We start from the raw sequence: 18,422 nt of genomic DNA on the forward strand, positions 1-18,422 counted from the left end.
AGACAAAGACCAAGTAGGGTGAGTGATAGTTCCAACCGAGGCTAATGGCATGGGATAGCCATTAGCAGCATGGATGTTAACTGGTTTAGGAGGCTGAACACAATCATGTAACATAGACAAATGGGGTGTCATATGGTGTGTGGCCACATAATCTAAAATTCATTTATGAGTGTCACTGGAGCCAGCCAAACAAGACATACCTGCATGAGATGCAAATTGAGTGCTAGGAGTAGACGACTTGCCAAGAATGCGAGCGATCTTGGCTGCTAATGATGATAGATCAAGCGTAAAATCACTGCTAATAGGAGCATGGGTAGAAAGTGCATCCGAATAATCCAAAGATCCAATGGCAATAGATGGACGAAAACCTTGATGCTGAGGTTGACGACTAGAGTCATGACGTTGTTTAGGATTGAAATGACCTTGATTTTTATTGTTTAATATGGGGCACTGCTGTTTCCAATGACCTTTACCATGACAGTAGGAACATTCATCTGTTGCAACTTTCCCTTTAGACTTCCCTGAGGACTGATGAGCATTGGAGTGTGTTCCAGAAACAAGTACCTGTGACATATCAAGAGATGATGTTTTACTGGAAGAAAGCCCACCCAAAAACCTCAACCGCGTTTCCTCAGCCAACAACTCAGATACAACTGCAGACAAGGTGGGTAGAGGATTTCTATGGATTATGGATTCTTTTATTATTTCAAAATCACTGCGAAGAGCCATAAGAAAATCAGTAAGCTTGCGATCATCACATGCTCTGGTATATTCAGGTAGCTTCCGAAATGAAGGTGGATCCATCATATATAATTGATCCCAAAGAGGTGTCATAAAATAGTAGAATTCTTGAATGGTACGGTCACCTTGCTTAGCGGATCGAAGTTCTATTTCAATCTGATACTTTTTTGCAAAGTTTGTCTGTTCATACAGAGTTTCCAAATAGTCCCATATTTCTTTTGCAGTCTCATACTTCAAAAGTTGCAAGTTGATAGATTGATCAACAGAGTTGCTGATCCAGGTGATGATTTTTGCATTATCAGTCAACCACTTCTTATTTTCTTTTATGAAGTCAATGGATGTAGATTCTGGAGCAGTAATATTTCCATCAATGTAATCCCACAAGTCTTTCCCAACTAAAAAATTTCGCATCACAAACTTCCAAAGAGAGTAATTACTCCCATGTAACCGGACAGAAATAACCTTCAAATCATTTGCGTTACTAATAGAATCCATAGAACCCAATAATAACCAAATATCACATATCCAAATGGCAACTACAAAATCCAACAGAAATGCAACAAAGCCCGAAGCCCCTAACTCTTTGCCAACGGTAACCAAAAATGGAAAATTATGTCAATATCCAGCACCTTGAACCGAAAGCAGCAGAGTCCTAAAACGTTTCACGGAAACGCAAACTCTGCAATTCAGGACCCGGGGAACAACAAACTGAAGCTTGAAACAACAAGCTAGGCCACTGGCAAGCGCAAACCCTAACCCAACAATTTCACTTCAAAACCAGACGCACTTTGCCCTAGCTGGGGGTTTCAAATCCATCGAATACCTGCAGTAAGTCGCCCCGACCCGGCCAAAAGAACAAAAAAAATGTCCGAGAGCCAACGAAGCTCCAACCTCTCTGCCACGGAACCCCAACGGAATAAAAACCCACGAAAACCTCTCGGGACAGAAACCCAAACACCGAAATCCGACGAAACCCCAACCTCTCTGCCAACGGAAATCCAACGAAGCCCCAACGAACTCAGACAGAGCCAAGAACGTGCACCGAAAGCACCGAAAATGTCGAAGACTACGAACCCCTCTCTGATACAATGTAAATTATTCTGTGCCAGTAACAGTAGCAAACTTGTCGTTGGGACGATGAAAGAAGTTAAAGATTCTTAAACTGCACTTAAATCTTGTCTACCATCTTATGTCTGTCTCGTGTTCGAGCGAGTTTTATTTTGTGTTTTTTCATTATTTTTATAATGTTATTTTAAATTATTTAAATGATAGAATTAATATAATATAAAAAATCATTTGGTGTGAAGCATGCGAAATAGTTATCTCAATTGTTCTACTATGATCGAATGGTTGAGATAGTCGTTGATCGAATGATTGAGATAGTCATTAATCATAATCGAACAACTGAGATAGTATTTTACATGTTTCACACTAACTCGCTCTCTCTCTCTCTATATATATATACACACACACACACACACACGTGTACAAAGGTAACTAAATGAAAAAATAATAAAAATTAATAATAAAGTTGATAAAATTCTTAAATTTTTTAAAAATATTACAACATGTTTATAATATCTAAAGACATTAAAAAATATATAATAGCATGCATAATAAAGTCTTCCCACATAAGTTATGTAAAAATTAATAATAATACCTTTACATAATTGGTAATCGAGTAAATAGGTATGGAACAGGTATTACTCGATTTTGTTCTATTTAGTATTTTGGAAAATATGTAAAATTACCTGATATGTATACGAGTAAGATTTTTGTATTCCATATTTCATCAACATTGATTAACTATCAAAATTGAAGGAACTTGATCGCCAATTGATTGGTAGTCAAAATCAAATATATTGATTGAAGGAAATTAGTTTATCGGTGATCAAAGTCAAAGATCTTGATAGTCAAAATATAAAGATTTTTTAAAATAATCATTCAATTGTCAAAATTTGGATCGATTATTGAGATCAAAGCCTAATTGACAGTCAAAATAATAGATTGTAACAAGACCACTACAGAATCAAATCAGACAAAAACTACCTAAACACCACACAAGTAAACAAGATTTTTTTTTTTTTAACATAAATCAAAGTTGTTCATCTCTAAAGTTTCTCCTCTTATTTTTATCTCTAGGCACAAGCTTGATCAGTGTCTTTGATGATCAACAGTCGTTGTTAATGAATTAAATAATGGAGAAAAGGTTGATTTCGCAGCGTCCGAATCGAGCGACTGCAAGCTTCTGAAGAAGGGTGATATCATCGATCGCTTAAGCCCTCCTCGTTTCTACTTCCTCGCCAGCTTTCACGTGGGGCTCCAATAAAAAATATCTTCCTCACGAATTCCTCAGATGAACGCTTCAAATCGCTCCCCATCATGGTAGGCCACGAGAGAATATAAAGCACTCGAATGGTTCTGGTAAAGTTCGTCCCATTAGAATCGCAGCATGCGATTACGTGACGGTTTGAGTTGAGTTGATTCTATTAAATCATCTGATTTCGAAAACATTTGTGTGTCGTTCGGATTTGTGCAGATGATCTCCAATCCCCGGGCGTATGAAGGTTGAGCTCTCTCGAAGCCATAACGCGGCGGGGTTTCATTGAAAATCCTGTACAGCGTTTTGAGCGTGAATCTTCCTAGAGGTCCTCAGTCGTGTTATTTGCAATGGCTTCCCAAATTGCGAGGCGTTTTCTTCGCGGCCATCGTTTCGTCGGTGGGATCTCAAACTCAGCCAGGATTTGGACTCGATCACTATCTTCATACGATTCTCCATCTCTTCCTATTTGTGCTACTCTTTTCCCGGGCGACGGAATCGGCCCCGAAATTTCAAAATCCGTTAAGCAGGTCGCCTCTCCATCTCCCCCTCTATCACACTCACTCTCTTTGAGTGTTTACGTGGTTTTTCGTTCCTTTTTTTCGGCATTCTCTCTTTGATATTTTCTAACAATAACATATATCAACGTTTTGTCTTTTTGTTTTTTCAAATTTCATAACTCCTCTGAATCGAATAAGAAGAGAGTGTAAACGACATCACCCCGGTTAGTGTTAAATTTCTCATCTCGTGCACCTGTTTGCAGTTTAGAAAGAGGTTACTATTTGAGAACTAATGTTACCTCTTGCAATGTCACTGTGGAGCATGACAAGCTATGTTGAAGTTCCCAACACGTTTTTAGTTCCTTCACATAAGTGTTCCATGACCTTTGGAATAAATATCTGATAATTGTTTCAATTGGTAGAGCAATGCCTGTGGTTGGCTTATGAATCCTGGTTTCATGTTGTAAGATACAGGAAAGTTTAACATCAGTTGTCAACCTACCTGACGCAAGGTTCCTTTACCAACCAACATCTAAATATTAGCTTACAAAGTTAATATACCAGATAATATGAAAGGATAATAATCTTGGCAACCCTCTTAGGCCATCCTTTTTGTATAAGGGTGTTTTTAAGTCCATTGAGACTTTTCCTATTGGTACCCTTTGGGTTTTTAATGCCGTATTTTGAGTGACAAACACTTTTGTTCGAAATCCTTTGAGATTGGGTTTGACTCCGACTTTATCATCCATGTTTTTTACTTTTTGAGAGTCTATATCCGATTGAGTATTTATCCTTGGGACACCTTGATAGAGGAGATAATTACTACAACTATTTTTTTTTTTGTTTCAAGTTGGGATGATTGCTATTACCTCCCAGCTTGGTGGGGGGTATAAAAGAAGAAGTTTGAAGGATAAGATTGGAAGTTGAATGTTGCAGTGGTTGCACTTTTTTCGAATTGAAATATGAGTGTTGCTATCATGAGAAAAATAAATATAATCTATAATGAAGAATTCTACGTGTTGTAGTAATCAAATTTTATGTGACTAGAATATCCAAGTAAGGGGGAGAACAAGATGAAGACTATAAATAAGATATGAACAAGAGCAAGATGAATTAAAGCAAGACAATCAATTTTTTTTTCTAGTACATAAGTTTATAGATCAAAATTATTTGCAAAGTGAAGTTACAAACACTAGCTTGAGGGGGAGTTCTAAAAGACACCCACGTGTGTAGGGGTGGCATGACTAGTAAATAAGGAGAACTTTAATAGAGATGACATAAACTTGTAATTATGCAAGCTGGTGTATGTCCTTTTATGTGTTTTTCCTTTTGAAGAATGTAACCCTAAGGGCATTTTAATTATTGTAAACACCTTCCCACGACTATAAATATAACCTAAAGGCATTGGGTAGAACATTCAAGCCTCTTCCTCTTGGCTCAGATTCGTTCTTACATTTCTCTCTCTTTTCCTCTTATTTCTCTCTCTTGATTTCTTCTCTCATCCCTTCTAGGAGCTAGAATTCCTATCTTCTTTCCTTCCCTTGAGATCTCTTGTGTTTATGTGTTAACCCTAGAAATCAACAAATAAAAAGGAGTTGGATATTCAACAAATATATATTGCAGGTGTCTACATGAGCTCCTTGAGGGTTTCGTAAATTGGATCTTCAAGGTACTGTCATAATTTAAAAAAAAAATTATATTGGGCATCCAATATAGGATTAGAATCCTGATGTCTCCAGGACCTAGTTGGAGAAAGTCTCATGCATTTCTCTGCCTAAGCCATCTTTGAATCCTCAACCATCTTGGAATAATAGCAGAATTAGGGACAGGTAAAGATGGCTGTGTTTTCTGCTGAAGAGTGAGTAGTTCTTTTTTTGAACCTAAAGAGTGACTAATCTTCACAAAGTTGGCTAGAGTAGGGAATATTAGAGATAAGATTAGCTGCTATGACTGTTTTGAGACAGAGTTCCTTGAGACTTTATTGTGATTCATACTCTGCTTCAATTGATGTTGAGGGGGAATCTACAGTTGTGATTAGCTGGATAACTGGACTGTCATCCCCCTTGGCATCTTCATTGCTTTTTTCTCGAGGTATGGTCATTGCCTCTCAGTCGGAGATCACTTTTGACCCACATCCCTCGTGAAGCCAACCAGTCGGCTGATATTTTTGCTTGTGATGGAGTCTCTGGGCAACACCTTGTTGTTCGAGATTCCCCCCCTCTCACTTCATATTAGACCCTCAGTTGGCTGCTTTTGACCTTTTTAGTTTTCTTTTTGGTGTTTCTGGTTTGTTATTTCTTTTCCTTCTGGTTACTGTTTGCTTTTCGTTTTGTTGTTTACTTTTATGTCTTTTGTTGTTACACAAGGCCCCCTGTGCTTTCTCAATCTCTCTCATGATCAATAGAATCCTTCTCTTGCTGTCTTCGAAAAAGATTAGTAGTTATGATGTTTGAGATAACCTACTTAAAAGAATTTCATGATCCCAAACATATGAATGACTAAACTGGATTAATTTTCTTCTTTCCTTCTTCTCTTCTTCTTCTTTCTTTTAGTGGGACTTAATCAATGACTGTGGCAAGTTGCAATATGGGTCCATGCTTTATTGGTATTGGAATAGGTGGTGACTGACTGCTGGGATCAACTGGCTAATTTGGATTGCCTTTTTCTAATCTTTTGAGGGTCAATGTCAGAAAATACGGGATGTGTTGGGTGGAGAAAGACCAGATGAGTAATTGGGGCATCCAGATCTTTGAAAAAGTTCAGATGGTTTGCTGCCACTACTGATGGTGAACGAACTATAAGCGATAAAGAAGCTTATGAGGATTAAGGTTCTAGCAGTTTGAAATGTTGATAAGGACAGCCATTGACAGGTGGAGGGGAAACCATTTACTCGGTTTCCAATATTTGGGCAAAAGTAAACATTCAAAAAAAGAAACTGGACAAAGAATGAGGCTGGATGCCCTCTATATGTTTAGGAAAATTTGTGCAAATGTGGCGGCTATTTATTTATTTGAGGATCGTCCAGCTATGTTGGTAAGGTTTCTCCGTTGTGATGTGAAGAAACTTTGACAGCATGATTTATTGGTCAGAGATAGGAGTATTATCACCCAGCTGAAAGACAATAATTGTTGATGAAGATTTGAGTTCATTTTGTTTTCAGCAAGAAACATCTGCTATCACTTTTGATTTAAATACCAAACTTCGATTTAAAAAAAAAAAACCACAATATAATTGAGGAAGAACATCTCATTATAGGAGACATCCTTCTGATTGAATATTCATTTTTCTTGCAGATTTGACGCACTTTGGTTTCTTTTATGCTTTTTTTTTAATCTTTTTTTATTCTCTTGATATCCTGTATCTCTCCCTCCGGGCTACTCATGTATCTGTCCTTTCCCTCTCTTAATGAATCATATTTCTCATTATTAGTCAAAGAAAATAGTATTTTCTGGTGGATGGATCCTTGAGATGTTATTCGTTTTTTTTAATGTACTTGGCACTTTGATGGACAGTGTGTCCATAACCACTATACTATAAACAAAAAGAAAAATATACTCTGGACATGTGTTTCAGTCTTACAATTCAGGGATTTAGAATTCTTTCATTGTTTTCTCATATATTATGTGCTAATGCAGGTATTCAGAGCTGCGGAAGTACCAATAGAATGGGAGGAGCATTATGTTGGGGACACAGTGGACCCTAGGACTCAGAGTTATCTAACATGGGAGAGTCTAGAGTCTGTACGTCGAAATGGTGTGGGTTTGAAGGGCCCCATGGCTACACCAATTGGGAAGGGTCATAGGTCTCTGAACCTTACTTTGAGAAAGGAACTTGGTCTGTACGCCAATGTTAGACCCTGCTACAGCTTGCCTGGATATAAAACTCGGTATGATGATGTGGATCTGGTTACAATACGTGAAAACACAGAAGGGGAGTATAGTGGCCTTGAACACCAAGTGAGTTCTGCTTAATATTAAGAGGATTTCATGATTATTGCTGGGAAAAAAATCTGAGATAATTGAACATTGTGCCTAATCTCAGTTGTTGTCTGTTTTATCAGGTGGTGAAGGGTGTTGTTGAAAGTCTTAAGATCATCACCCGGCATGCTAGTCTGAGGGTTGCAGAGTATGCTTTTCACTTTGCCAAGGCACATGGTCGTCAAAGAGTTTCAGCCATACATAAAGCTAATATCATGAGGTTATCCGATGGTCTTTTCCTTAAGGTTAGCTGATCATAAGCTTGCACTAATCTTAACTTTGTTATTGCAATTCATATTTTTAACCAAAATGACAAAACTTCTGGTACCGAGTCTGCAGTGTTGCCGGGAAGTTGCAGAGAAGTACCCTGAGGTTACTTACGAGGAAGTAATCATAGACAATTGCTGTATGATGGTAAAGCTAAATTCAGCCCTTTCACTATGATCATTATATCTTGGATGTTGATTTTCTAAAACCCAATCTCTTTCCACATACAAATGTGAACTGTGGGTATTTGTGTATGAATGTATGTAGAGAGAAAGAAAGGCCATGGATTTTTCATGCTCTGAGGAGTTATAAAATGAGAAACTTATGATTCTTCTCACATTTTCTCTGGTTTCCCCAGCTTGTGAAGAACCCTACAGTTTTTGATGTTCTGGTAATGCCTAATCTCTATGGTGACATAATCAGTGACCTGTGTGCCGGACTGATCGGAGGATTGGGATTAACACCCAGGTATCAGTTCGTTACTTCTTTCTTGGTATATTCTATGACAAGTATATTTTCTATACTGTCTAACCTATCTGTTGTCTTCATTCAGCATCAATATTGGTGAGGGTGGCATTGCTCTGGCTGAGGCTGTCCATGGTTCAGCACCTGATATTGCTGGAAAGGTATGACTCTCTCTCTCTCTCTCTCTCTCTCTCTGAGTATTTTTTGAACTTCTGTTAACTGTTCTTCAGAATCTTGCAAACCCCACTGCATTGTTGTTAAGTTCCGTCGAGATGTTGCGACACTTGAAACTCCATGACAAAGCGGAGCAAATCCATGGTGCAGTTCTGAAGACAATTGCTGAGGGAAAGTACAGAACAGGTGACCTGGGCGGTACTGCATCCACCACTGAGTTCACAAAAGGAGTTTGCGACAACCTTTGACTTACTGAGTATCGTACCCGGGCCATCTCTTTAAATGCCCTCTCTTCCACATTTTTTCATCTTTTTGAAATAATGATTCTCTTTCCGTTTGTTTTGCAATAATCTGCAGTTTATATGAAACAAATTTTTTATTTCTTTAAGGTTTTACTCGGATAACTACAATAACGAACAGCAAGAATTTTTTACTGTGAATTGGATCCTTTATTATGTCACAGACCTTGAGATCAATCCATCCCTTAGAATTCCCAAGGACAAACCAATAGTTACAAATTGCATCGTCCTCAATATTGATGGACGAAGCGGAAGAAAAAAAAAATAGGCGGCAAAAATAAGTGAGAGGACATCCCCTGTTAAAAAGATATACCGGAGGTCCTCAAAGCCACTGCTCAGAAGTGAAAGAGATGCAATTATCAAGTGTTAATCAGACCTTAGCAGTCGATAGTAGGCAATGGAGTTCTCCAGTAATTCCAAGAGTTAAAAGCTTCCTGCAAAAAAAACACAACCATTAGGTTTAAAACTTGATATGAAACATAAGGGTAAATGATAAACTTCATTTTTATAGCCCTAATTCCAAACAATAAGAATTTGAAGTAACCTGTTCAGCCAAAGAAGTGGGTGGAAACATGTCATTGACAAGTGTATGCAGAGAGATGTATGATTTTGCATCAATGCACTGGTGAATTGCTACCTCGCCCTGCATTTTAGAAATTTTAAACTTTAAGTAATTCAAATTTATGGCTATTTTCTTTCTTCCCATACCTCCAATTATATGATATTTTAACTTCATGGGTGAAAAATTACCTTGGGGTTGATTATGAATATTTTCCCCTTTGGGATCCCAATCTTCAGATAACTAATCTCATCGGTATCTCTGTTCCCAAAGCCTGCATAAAATGGATTGTAGTCCGAGGGGAAGAGTGCTCTGATGTCCTGAAAAAGATTAAAAAAAAAAAAAAACGAATCAGATGAAGAACTATTTGCCAGAGAATTGTGGTACTGTAAAGAAGTGATATCACTCCACATTGAGGATTCAGATTTACCTCCAGACATGCAATCTTGAACTCTTGAGGCTTTCTTCTTATGACTGTAACAAGCAAGACAAGCTATTCAATTGTGAGTAAATGAACCACAAAAATACCATGATTTCCAAATAAAGACACCAGTTTAATAGAAAAAAAATATTTTTGGAAGACTCAAAGGTTGTGCCTTAAACTAAGGGTTAATGACTTGTGCCGTTGATTAAAGAAGTTACTGTGTGGTTCTATGATCCTGTGAGGATCAAATGAATTCCTGAAAAGCAATCTGGAGTTCTCCTGTCTATGTCACCTAATCTGGAACATAGGTTTGCCTGCACAGACTAAAGTGGGTCTCTTTTGATGTTATTTCTTCCTCAATTAACATAATTGCTACTAAAAGAGGATTGTTGAGTGTCAAATCTAGGTCGTTTATAAACCCTAAGTGGATTTTAGGGGTGTGGGGCCCATAGGTATTTGCATACATCAATTTGCTATTTTGGAAGGAAGTGGTCACTAGGTGTTTGTGAATTGTTCAGACTCATTATTATTGCTGGTTTAGTGGCTATTAGTGAGAAGTATTATGGCAATTCTAGACAGGTTATTACTCCTTTTAGAACTACAGAGTCAGTACAAAAGAAAGATTACATTGATAACTTATGTGAAGCAACTCAGAGAATCTTGCATATTTGAAGGGAGCTCCAGGCAAGGACCTATTATAAACCCCTCATGATTATCTCAAAATTGAAGGGTACTCGGATGCAAACTCTATCGGATCTAAACATAGATAGAAAATCCACTACAATCCACCACAGATTTTGTGTTTTTGGGAAAAATTGATTAATTGGAAGAGTAAAAAAAGCAAAACATAGTAGTATGTCCAATACTAAGGTAGAGTATCAATTGATGACCCACATAGTTAGTGAACTCATGTGGATTCAGTCAGTGTAAAGGGAGTTCAAACTTGCTTTTGAAGAGCCTATAGTGCTTAAGTGTGATAATCAAGCAAGTATCTTTATTGCAAGTAATTTGTTTTTTCATGAGAGAACAAAGCATATAGAAGTTGATCTTCATTTTTCAGAGATGCCGCGATTAGTAGCTATGTAAAACATCAATAACTTTGGTACAAAGCTGGGGTTACTTGACATATACGCTCCAGTTTGAAGGATAGTGTTAGATGTTGGGGGTATTTTGGTAATTTCATGAGTCGGTGAGTCTGCACCATTGCAGCTAGAAGGGCCCATATTAGTAGAATGGAGTTAATTATTTTGTAAGTTATAGATTAGTTGAAGGTTGTTTCTACTCATGTACACGTCCCTATGTGAAGGGCAATCTTGTCTTTCTATAAACAACTTAAGTGACTTTGTAGATGGGGGTCGACTAAATCCCTGTCAATTAGGCTCTCAACGCAGCCCTCTTCTCTCAATTTTTATTTCTTTTTCTTTCTTTTCTCTTTAGTTTCTCTTTTGTCTTTCTACTTTACAGTTATCATGTGGAATGTACAAGAAACTAGTTCAATGTAGTTGCAGGATAATTAGAGTAACTCTTTGTTCAATCAGCAAAAAATATACAATAGGTTCCTGGGGAAAGGCAACGGAATACCCACCTACCCTGACCTTATCAGCATGTTTTCTAGGGTACAGTGTCACATTAACAAATTGCACCATGGAAGATTGGTCTTGAACAATGCATAATGCATTTTACAAGGTACAACCTACAGGTGACATGTTTTAAGCTTTTCACATCATATTGCGAACACCAGAAAACTGACTTATCAATCTATTCCCTTATCACAAAACAATGGGAACCTCATACATTTTCAGAATATGAACGACCATTATTCTATTCACTGAAGGAGAACAAAAGGATCATATAAAGTATTCTGTGGTCTTTAAATTCAGTAGGAGGTTCACTAAGACATCCATAATCTTGAAAAAATAAAGGAATTGTTAGAAGGCAATTTAGAGAAGAGGAGCTACCTTTAAACTGTTCTACACTATTGGTAAGAATTCCAACATGGAGCAATGTAAGTAATCCATTGTGCATTCAACTAGGTATAACTTACAGGTGGGATTTAACTTTTTAAATCATATTGTAAAGATCAGAATCTTATCCGATCACTCTTTTCTTTTTATGCAACAATAAGAGAGTATCATGTAATTTATTTATTTTTTTGAGAAAGAATGAAATTTATTCAAGGCACATCAAGAACAAAACAAGCACACAAACAACACTAGCAAAGGAGCTCTCCGTTAACAACGAGGAGCTGGACAGAGGCTCCTTGCATAGCAAGGGACTCAGCTAAAGCGTTAGCTACCCAAGGAACATGAATCCAATTACAATTAAGAAAAGAAGAAATATCAACAATCTCATGATAAAGGCGTATATTGTAATTAGAAACTTCAATTCCCCCTACTGAATCTAAATGGCCTTCCAAAGTGAAGCCCAGGCCTCTCTATTTGCCATTTGAGTGAAGAAGATGAACAAAGGAGTATGGAAAGCTTTGTCCAGTTTTAGCCTCAGATGGAAGCTATGGAGAGACTCATAATGGTAAACACTATGGAATGGATAAAAAGTAATTTAGCGGTTTAGAGCTACTTTATAAAATGTTAAGAAAAGAAGCAGCGCAGATTATTGGATCATGACTAAAAATATATAAAATACTAAGAGGAAAATTTACCTTCTCGATACAAGGAGGGAAATAAGCCATTGGGAGAAATGACAACAGGCCCATTTGGTAAGCCTTTCCCATCCTGAAAAATCATATGTAACAGGTACAAGAGTTTATGTCAAATAACAAGACCATGCATTCCAATGAATGGAGTAAATCTTTTGGATGGCAAAATCCTGTTTATTATTGATATCTTATCTAGGCGGAATTTTTATTTCTCAAAATAAACCTCAAGAAGGTCAATTTTCCCAAGGAACAACTGCTAGTCCTTTTTTCTTCACCAGCTTTTATGAGCAATAAACCCATACAAGGAAATAGTAAAGTGAACTGGAATATGACTTGTTTGCTGGAGAAAGTATGAATGGTCAAACAGATCATGTTTAATAAGTTAAAAAGTAGAATTACCTGCTTGAGGTTCAGAAGAAAGTTTCTGGTAAGATATGCCTGCACAATTGCACGTGCACTAAGAAACAGTAGCTGATAACCATTTTCCTACATTTAAAAGCCACAAAGACCGAATATTAGTATTGTCATGCTCAATCTACATCCTCCTTTAAAGTGGTCATGAAGCATTGTAAGAGCTATTACAGTGAAGTCAACGAACAATGGGGAAAAATGTTTCTATTCATTTAGAAGGGGCAGTAACAACAATGGCACCACTCACAAAGATGAACATTTAACAAGGAGAAGAACACAAAAGTAGTAGAGATACATAAATACCTTAATAGCAGAGAAAAGTCGTGCTACACCAGATTGAGTCCAATCTTTCCCAAGCAAAGGCATGAACTGTCCCAGAACATCAGATCTAAAACAGAGGCATAGATTCAGTAAAAAACAACTCCGTTTCCATTATATAATATAAAGAACCGTGAATGAAAAAAATGCTTCACAAGAATTAAAAAAAAGGCAAAGAGCTTTTGATTGGATTACTATATGCTTACAGCATTAAAATAGAAAATTGAAAAAGATGAGAGAAAAAGAGAGAAATCTGAGGGAGAAAATATCTGCAGAGAGAGAGAGCTCCAATGCAGCAGTGGCAGCCAGTTAGTCAATCTCTCCCATTATCCTTATCACACAGATCTACATTTGAAGTTAATCACAACTATAGCCTCATTTAATACAATGGGACTCAACAACTGCATTAGAGCAGATTCTCGTATTAAACTTGTTTAATTTCCAATAGTAAATAAAAGTGGCATTTAAACTTTAATTGTCATTGCCACCTGAAGAGGAAATATGAGCAAGAAGGTGAGTACTTAAAAGAGTAAAATTTCATTTCATCATAATGATTCTGTTATTGTTGACTACAATTGACTTTTTAACATTCAGTCCACTAAAAAAAAACAAGTGCTTTGCCTAATCAAAATTTTAGAGGTTCATGTGCCATCCCCCTGCCTTACAATGCTTCCATCTTACTAGAGCACTGATATTTGCTAGCATGTCTTTAAAAGCCTATGTGATGCAAATTGGAGAATATCACTACACTGATAAAATGAGCAACATACGTCCTAAAGATCAATAAATAACCAAGTGCTAGTCAAAAAACCAAAATTGATGACTTTCAGAAATGAAATGTTCCTCTTAAAGCCTGCTTAAATGATTAGCATAAAAACAGAAATTTATGATCTATTCTGTGGGCAAAATATGATATATTGCACTCTCTACAGGAAAAACAACAAGTTGCACACCACCAGAACCACCAAATTAGCAATAGCCAAATAGTGATTTATAGGATTACTTTGTAATGGTCCCATCAACATCTGAGATTACGATTCGAGCATTCCACTTCCACAAGTAAACATGGGCATCAACCTGTTGAAGAAACAAGTCATAAGTCTTCAACAATACGGAAGAGCACCCAACAAAGCATATGAGATAGAAAACCTGTTGCTCTCCAAGAACCCTGGTTGAGAAGCTGAAAGCAATCTTATTCTGACCATCTTTCAGATTCAAAGATGCAATCTCCTCACTGGTTGGGATATTTGTTCGCAGAAGTTTTTTTTCAGGAAGCTTCTTAGCCACATAGTTGGTTGGAGTGGGTCCTGAACGTGGACTCTCCATACCAGACTCAGTATCAAGAAATATGTCCTCACTTGAGGCATTGCTATTGGAGTGCTGAAGGGTTTTAGTCCTTCTAAAAGGAATTGGCCATAGTCTCCATCTGTGGCTACGGGTGGAAGAGAGTTCAGAATTATATTGATCCTCAACCTTTGGTTGCTCATCCTGTTCAACAGGAATAGCACCTTCTGGTTCAGCAGGAAAATCTAGACCAAATGCAACCATCCCAAGAAGGATAGAAGCAGCTCTGTCCCAAGGCAAATACCTATCTCTGTATCTAACAATGAGGTTTTCATTCTTTGTGATTGATGCACCAGAGTCCATGAACTTCTCCTTAGTCACACGATGTGCATTAAAGGCCTCTGTTGCAGAATCCAGACCCATACCAGCATGAAGTAAGTTCCCACAAAGTGAGACTTCAATACCTGCATGTCATAAGAGGGAAGCATGAAAGAAAAAAACAGTATATATAGGCTACAAATGTGAAAAAATAATGTAGCTACTATTACAAATATTTGATATTCCTACCAGTGTCTATTCTTGCATCAACTGGTTGTGATTTGGGAATTTCGGCCCAACACCGAGACTCTCTAAGATCTTGGGCTCCACCCAGCTGTTCACCTTTCTGCTCTAAACTATCAGAATCTTCACAAGCTTTAAATCCTTTATCCCTTCCATCAGTATTTTCAGATGCATCCTTTTGTATTTCAGTTGGAGAACTACTATTACAGAAAGCATTAGGTTCAGAAAGCTCTGCATTTTCACTCTTTTGGATTTCAAGATTAAGCATAGCTTTCTCATTCTCCATGGCCAGATGAATGTATGAAGACTTTTTTGCTCCACCATGTTCGTTCCATTCAGATGTCAGAGAGTGTGAATCATGATTGACATTTTCCTCAGAATTGGCTGTCAGTTTAGAAAATTCCAAACAACTTTTAAAAATTTCTTTTTTGCTCATGTTAGAAGAATCTTCTGAACAACAGCTTTCTGCATTGGGGCTGTCATGTGCCCGATCAGAAAAATTCCTGTCACCAGCACAGTTTTTGCTTGGAATTTTAGAAGTTTTATCATCATCACATGCAGCAAGAAAATCCTTAGATGCGCTATCAGGGTTGGATGGCCTAATGTCACCGAGTAAACCTGCTTCCCATGAGTCTTCTCCGGTGCCGATATCCACATTACTTCCAGTAAACCCTGAAGAATCATGCAGCTGATCAATTGCCACTTCTCCAGCTTCACCAGGGTAGAGGTTAAAATGTGGTGTGCTTAGTTGCAAATTATCGTTGTTACTGTCACTTAGAGAAATAGGAGCAAGCAACACATGGCCATCCCCACTCACTAAGACTACTTCTGAACCCTGAGATTTCACTATATTCTCCACATGATCTAAACTTTCATAGTGATAAGCACCATATTCTGATGTTCCAGTTGAACTTATTTCAGATAGATGGTCATGAAATCCACCAGAGGCTTCAAAATCATCGTTACAGGAATTTTCATTTGCTTGAGTACTTTCAGTATTATCTTCTTGAAAAGTTTCCATTGTGTCTGAATGATTAAAATCCTGATAACTCTCATTCTCTTCTTGGCTATCGATCTCTCTGACAAAATAAGCTTCTCCAGAGTTATCAAGATTCATGTGAAAATTTGCTTCAACACCATTAACTATGATCTTTACATTTTTTTCAGCACCTTTCAAGACTCCTTGGAATTTACCAAAGCGTACATACCAAGGTGTACTTCTGAAGGTCCCATCTTGTTGCTCAACAACAATGATGTCAACAGCCCCTCCAAAGGGATGGAAAGGAGTGGCTACAGAGTAAACACCTTGTGAAATTATACTCCCAACTCTACCAACCACATTCATCTCGTCTAGTTGCTGGCAACAAAAAAAGAAAAAAAGTGAATAGTGACTTGTTTGATCAGAATACCAAACTTGACACAACAGGTCACCCCCAGAAAACTGATGTGGGATTTAAATTATAGATCAATTGATTTGATAACTGTAAGTTACTTGTTGTTCAATTCAAGACTAACAGAAGCCTCTGTTTTGAGCTTTCAAAGTATAACCCACTCCAACTGAGAATTCTGCAGGAGAATGTATGCCCAGTGAGCACCGGTAAATTTACAGTTGCGTAGCACGTATTTAGTAATTTAAGGTAAAGAAACTTAATGTTAGAACGGGATACATAATTTAACTTTTGGTCAGTCAGTAAGCAAGCATTCAAAAAATTAGAATGAGATGCATAATCACTTTGAGACTTGAATTAGAGTTCAGCTATCGATTCTTTAAAACTAATAAACAAAAGGATGAGGCAAATTTGGTTAAAAAAATTTAGCATGAGAAGAAATTATTACGTATCATTTCTACTACTTCAAGCGGTATTCAACAAAAAAATTTGTCAGGATAAAACCACGGCTGGACTTTCATAAAGAAGGACAAGCGAGATAATTGAGACAAAGAAAATCTAAAAGATTAATACTGAACATCTCAAAAACTGTAAATTACACCTATATTTTTCTAGCTATAATCACTTCTGCAGTTGACTATTCCCAAATGAAATCAGAGATAGAGAAAGAAAATCAAATGTATTTTCAAAAAAAAAAAAAAACAGAAAGAAAGAAAGAAAATCAAATGTCCGTAAGTACTCCTAGGATATACTCACCAAAACCACCTCTAGTCGGCTAACCATCTAAAGGAAGCCCCAGAGCCATCCGGACATGCAATTGGAAACATTTGAAAAGAATGCAAGCATGACCAATACAAAATGGGACGAGACCAGAACAGCATAATAATTCAGCAGAAGCGTATTCCCGTGAAGGTATTCCCCTAAAGAAATTAAACCTCAAATGTCAAAAACCGAGCAAAAGACCAAGTACATGCAGCAAAACAACCATTTCAAGGAACATATAAGCATCCGACGAGCGCAACAGACAGGAAGAACTCATAATTCCCGGTTCAAAACCCTCAACGCAAGGAGCTCTTAGAATTTGAAAGAAACAAACAAGAACCGCCAAAAATGATAACTACCTTTAAGCAATTCGAAGAAAACAAAAACTTACGAGCAATTCAAAAGGAGTTGCACTGCTAGATCAATCGATTCCTCGATGAACAAAACTCCGATCCCAATGAACTGAACAGAGTCCCGCCTACCAATACAAGGAGGACTCCACCAGACTGACAGGCGAGGCTCGTTTTCTGTCTCAACTCTCAAGCTTTGAAAGCTCGGTCGTGAGAAATCGGTAGGTGGGCGTCGGATCGGATAACCAGCGAACATAGCTATAAATATGTACCTACCCGCCATTCGAATCTCTAATAATTAAAATGTCCAATGTTTTAATACAATTACCAAATTGCCATTTCTAATTATCCCGCCGCCCGCCGCCCGCCGCCCGCTGCCCGTCATAACCTGTGTTTTTCTGTTTGTATATTAACTAAAATTAAATTAAAATTAATAATAATACTTAAAAAAATATTTTAAATATTTATTTAATTAATTTTTATTTTTTTGCTAAGGAGATAGATTTTTTCGTAATATTTTCTTATTATGAAGAAAATATCCTCCTTTTTTATCATTAGTTAGATTAGGATAAATTAAATACGAGGCAGTTTTGTAATAAAGAGTGATTAGAGAGGGCAAGAGCGAGTGATGGGAGGAGGGTAACGGGCGGAATCGAGGAAGGGCACGGGAGAAGGATTCGAATATGTTATGTAATATTCCACGTATCGGTGTCGGAACAGTGGCTGCTCTGTTGGGTCAGGGTCAGGGTCCAAACCGTCCACCTCAGGCTCAAATGTGTTGCACGAGAGGCTCAAAATGGGTCTCTCTATCTGACCGCAACGTTGTCGGACTACTTCAAGTCCCGTCCTTATTCGAGACCGTCCATCCTGATGTCACCATCTGAGTGACCTTTAGTGAACGGTCTATTTTCTTGGTAGAATAGTCAAAGGGCGAGGGCTCTTTGTATTTGACTCATCTTGTGCTTC

At 37.6% G+C, this 18,422-nt stretch overlaps 2 protein-coding genes across 4 annotated transcripts; one reads left to right on the forward strand and one right to left on the reverse strand.

The window, feature by feature from the left end:
- The first annotated feature begins 2,895 nt into the window (after positions 1-2,895).
- On the forward strand, positions 2,896-8,884 carry LOC137965527 (isocitrate dehydrogenase [NAD] catalytic subunit 5, mitochondrial-like). The gene is made up of 8 exons (XM_068811791.1): positions 2,896-3,165; positions 3,281-3,591; positions 7,197-7,517; positions 7,622-7,783; positions 7,878-7,952; positions 8,164-8,273; positions 8,359-8,431; positions 8,501-8,884. The coding sequence occupies exons 2-8, from the start codon at positions 3,412-3,414 to the stop codon at positions 8,690-8,692; spliced, it is 1,113 nt and encodes a 370-aa protein (XP_068667892.1). The 5' UTR covers positions 2,896-3,165; positions 3,281-3,411; the 3' UTR covers positions 8,693-8,884.
- Positions 8,848-17,671, reverse strand: LOC137965526 (phosphatidate phosphatase PAH1-like). Of its 3 annotated transcripts, XM_068811789.1 has the most exons (12): positions 17,498-17,671; positions 16,449-16,522; positions 14,963-16,313; positions 14,261-14,859; positions 14,115-14,188; positions 13,097-13,181; positions 12,782-12,868; positions 12,386-12,458; positions 9,733-9,776; positions 9,494-9,622; positions 9,288-9,386; positions 8,848-9,177 (listed from the first exon to the last, which is right to left on the reverse strand). In XM_068811789.1, the coding sequence occupies exons 3-12, from the start codon at positions 16,299-16,301 to the stop codon at positions 9,121-9,123; spliced, it is 2,586 nt and encodes an 861-aa protein (XP_068667890.1). In that variant the 5' UTR covers positions 16,302-16,313; positions 16,449-16,522; positions 17,498-17,671; the 3' UTR covers positions 8,848-9,120. The 3 variants fall into 3 exon arrangements, with proteins under 3 accessions (XP_068667890.1, XP_068667891.1, XP_068667889.1); XM_068811790.1 differs by lacking the exon at positions 16,449-16,522 and having other exon boundaries at positions 14,115-14,161; XM_068811788.1 differs by lacking the exon at positions 16,449-16,522.
- Positions 17,672-18,422: the final 751 nt, after the last annotated feature.

The sequence above is a fragment of the Aristolochia californica genome, unplaced genomic scaffold, assembly GCF_029961685.1.
Source record: "Aristolochia californica isolate CCGP_79_NKW_82.1479 unplaced genomic scaffold, dmAriCali1.0.hap1 SCAF_5, whole genome shotgun sequence".
NCBI lineage: Eukaryota > Viridiplantae > Streptophyta > Magnoliopsida > Piperales > Aristolochiaceae > Aristolochia > Aristolochia californica.

Coding starts and splice junctions, on each gene's coding strand:
- LOC137965527 (XM_068811791.1), top strand. CDS start 3,412: ATGGCTTCCCAAATTGCGAGGCGTTTTCTTCGCGGCCATCGTTTCGTC. Junction 3,592..7,196: donor TTTCAAAATCCGTTAAGCAG/GTCGCCTCTCCA, acceptor GTGCTAATGCAG/GTATTCAGAGCTGCGGAAGT. Junction 7,953..8,163: donor TAGACAATTGCTGTATGATG/GTAAAGCTAAAT, acceptor TGGTTTCCCCAG/CTTGTGAAGAACCCTACAGT.
- LOC137965526 (XM_068811788.1), bottom strand. CDS start 16,301: ATGAATGTGGTTGGTAGAGTTGGGAGTATAATTTCACAAGGTGTTTAC. Junction 12,459..12,781: donor TTCTTCTGAACCTCAAGCAG/GTAATTCTACTT, acceptor ATGATTTTTCAG/GATGGGAAAGGCTTACCAAA. Junction 9,777..12,385: donor TCCCTCCTTGTATCGAGAAG/GTAAATTTTCCT, acceptor TGCTTGTTACAG/TCATAAGAAGAAAGCCTCAA.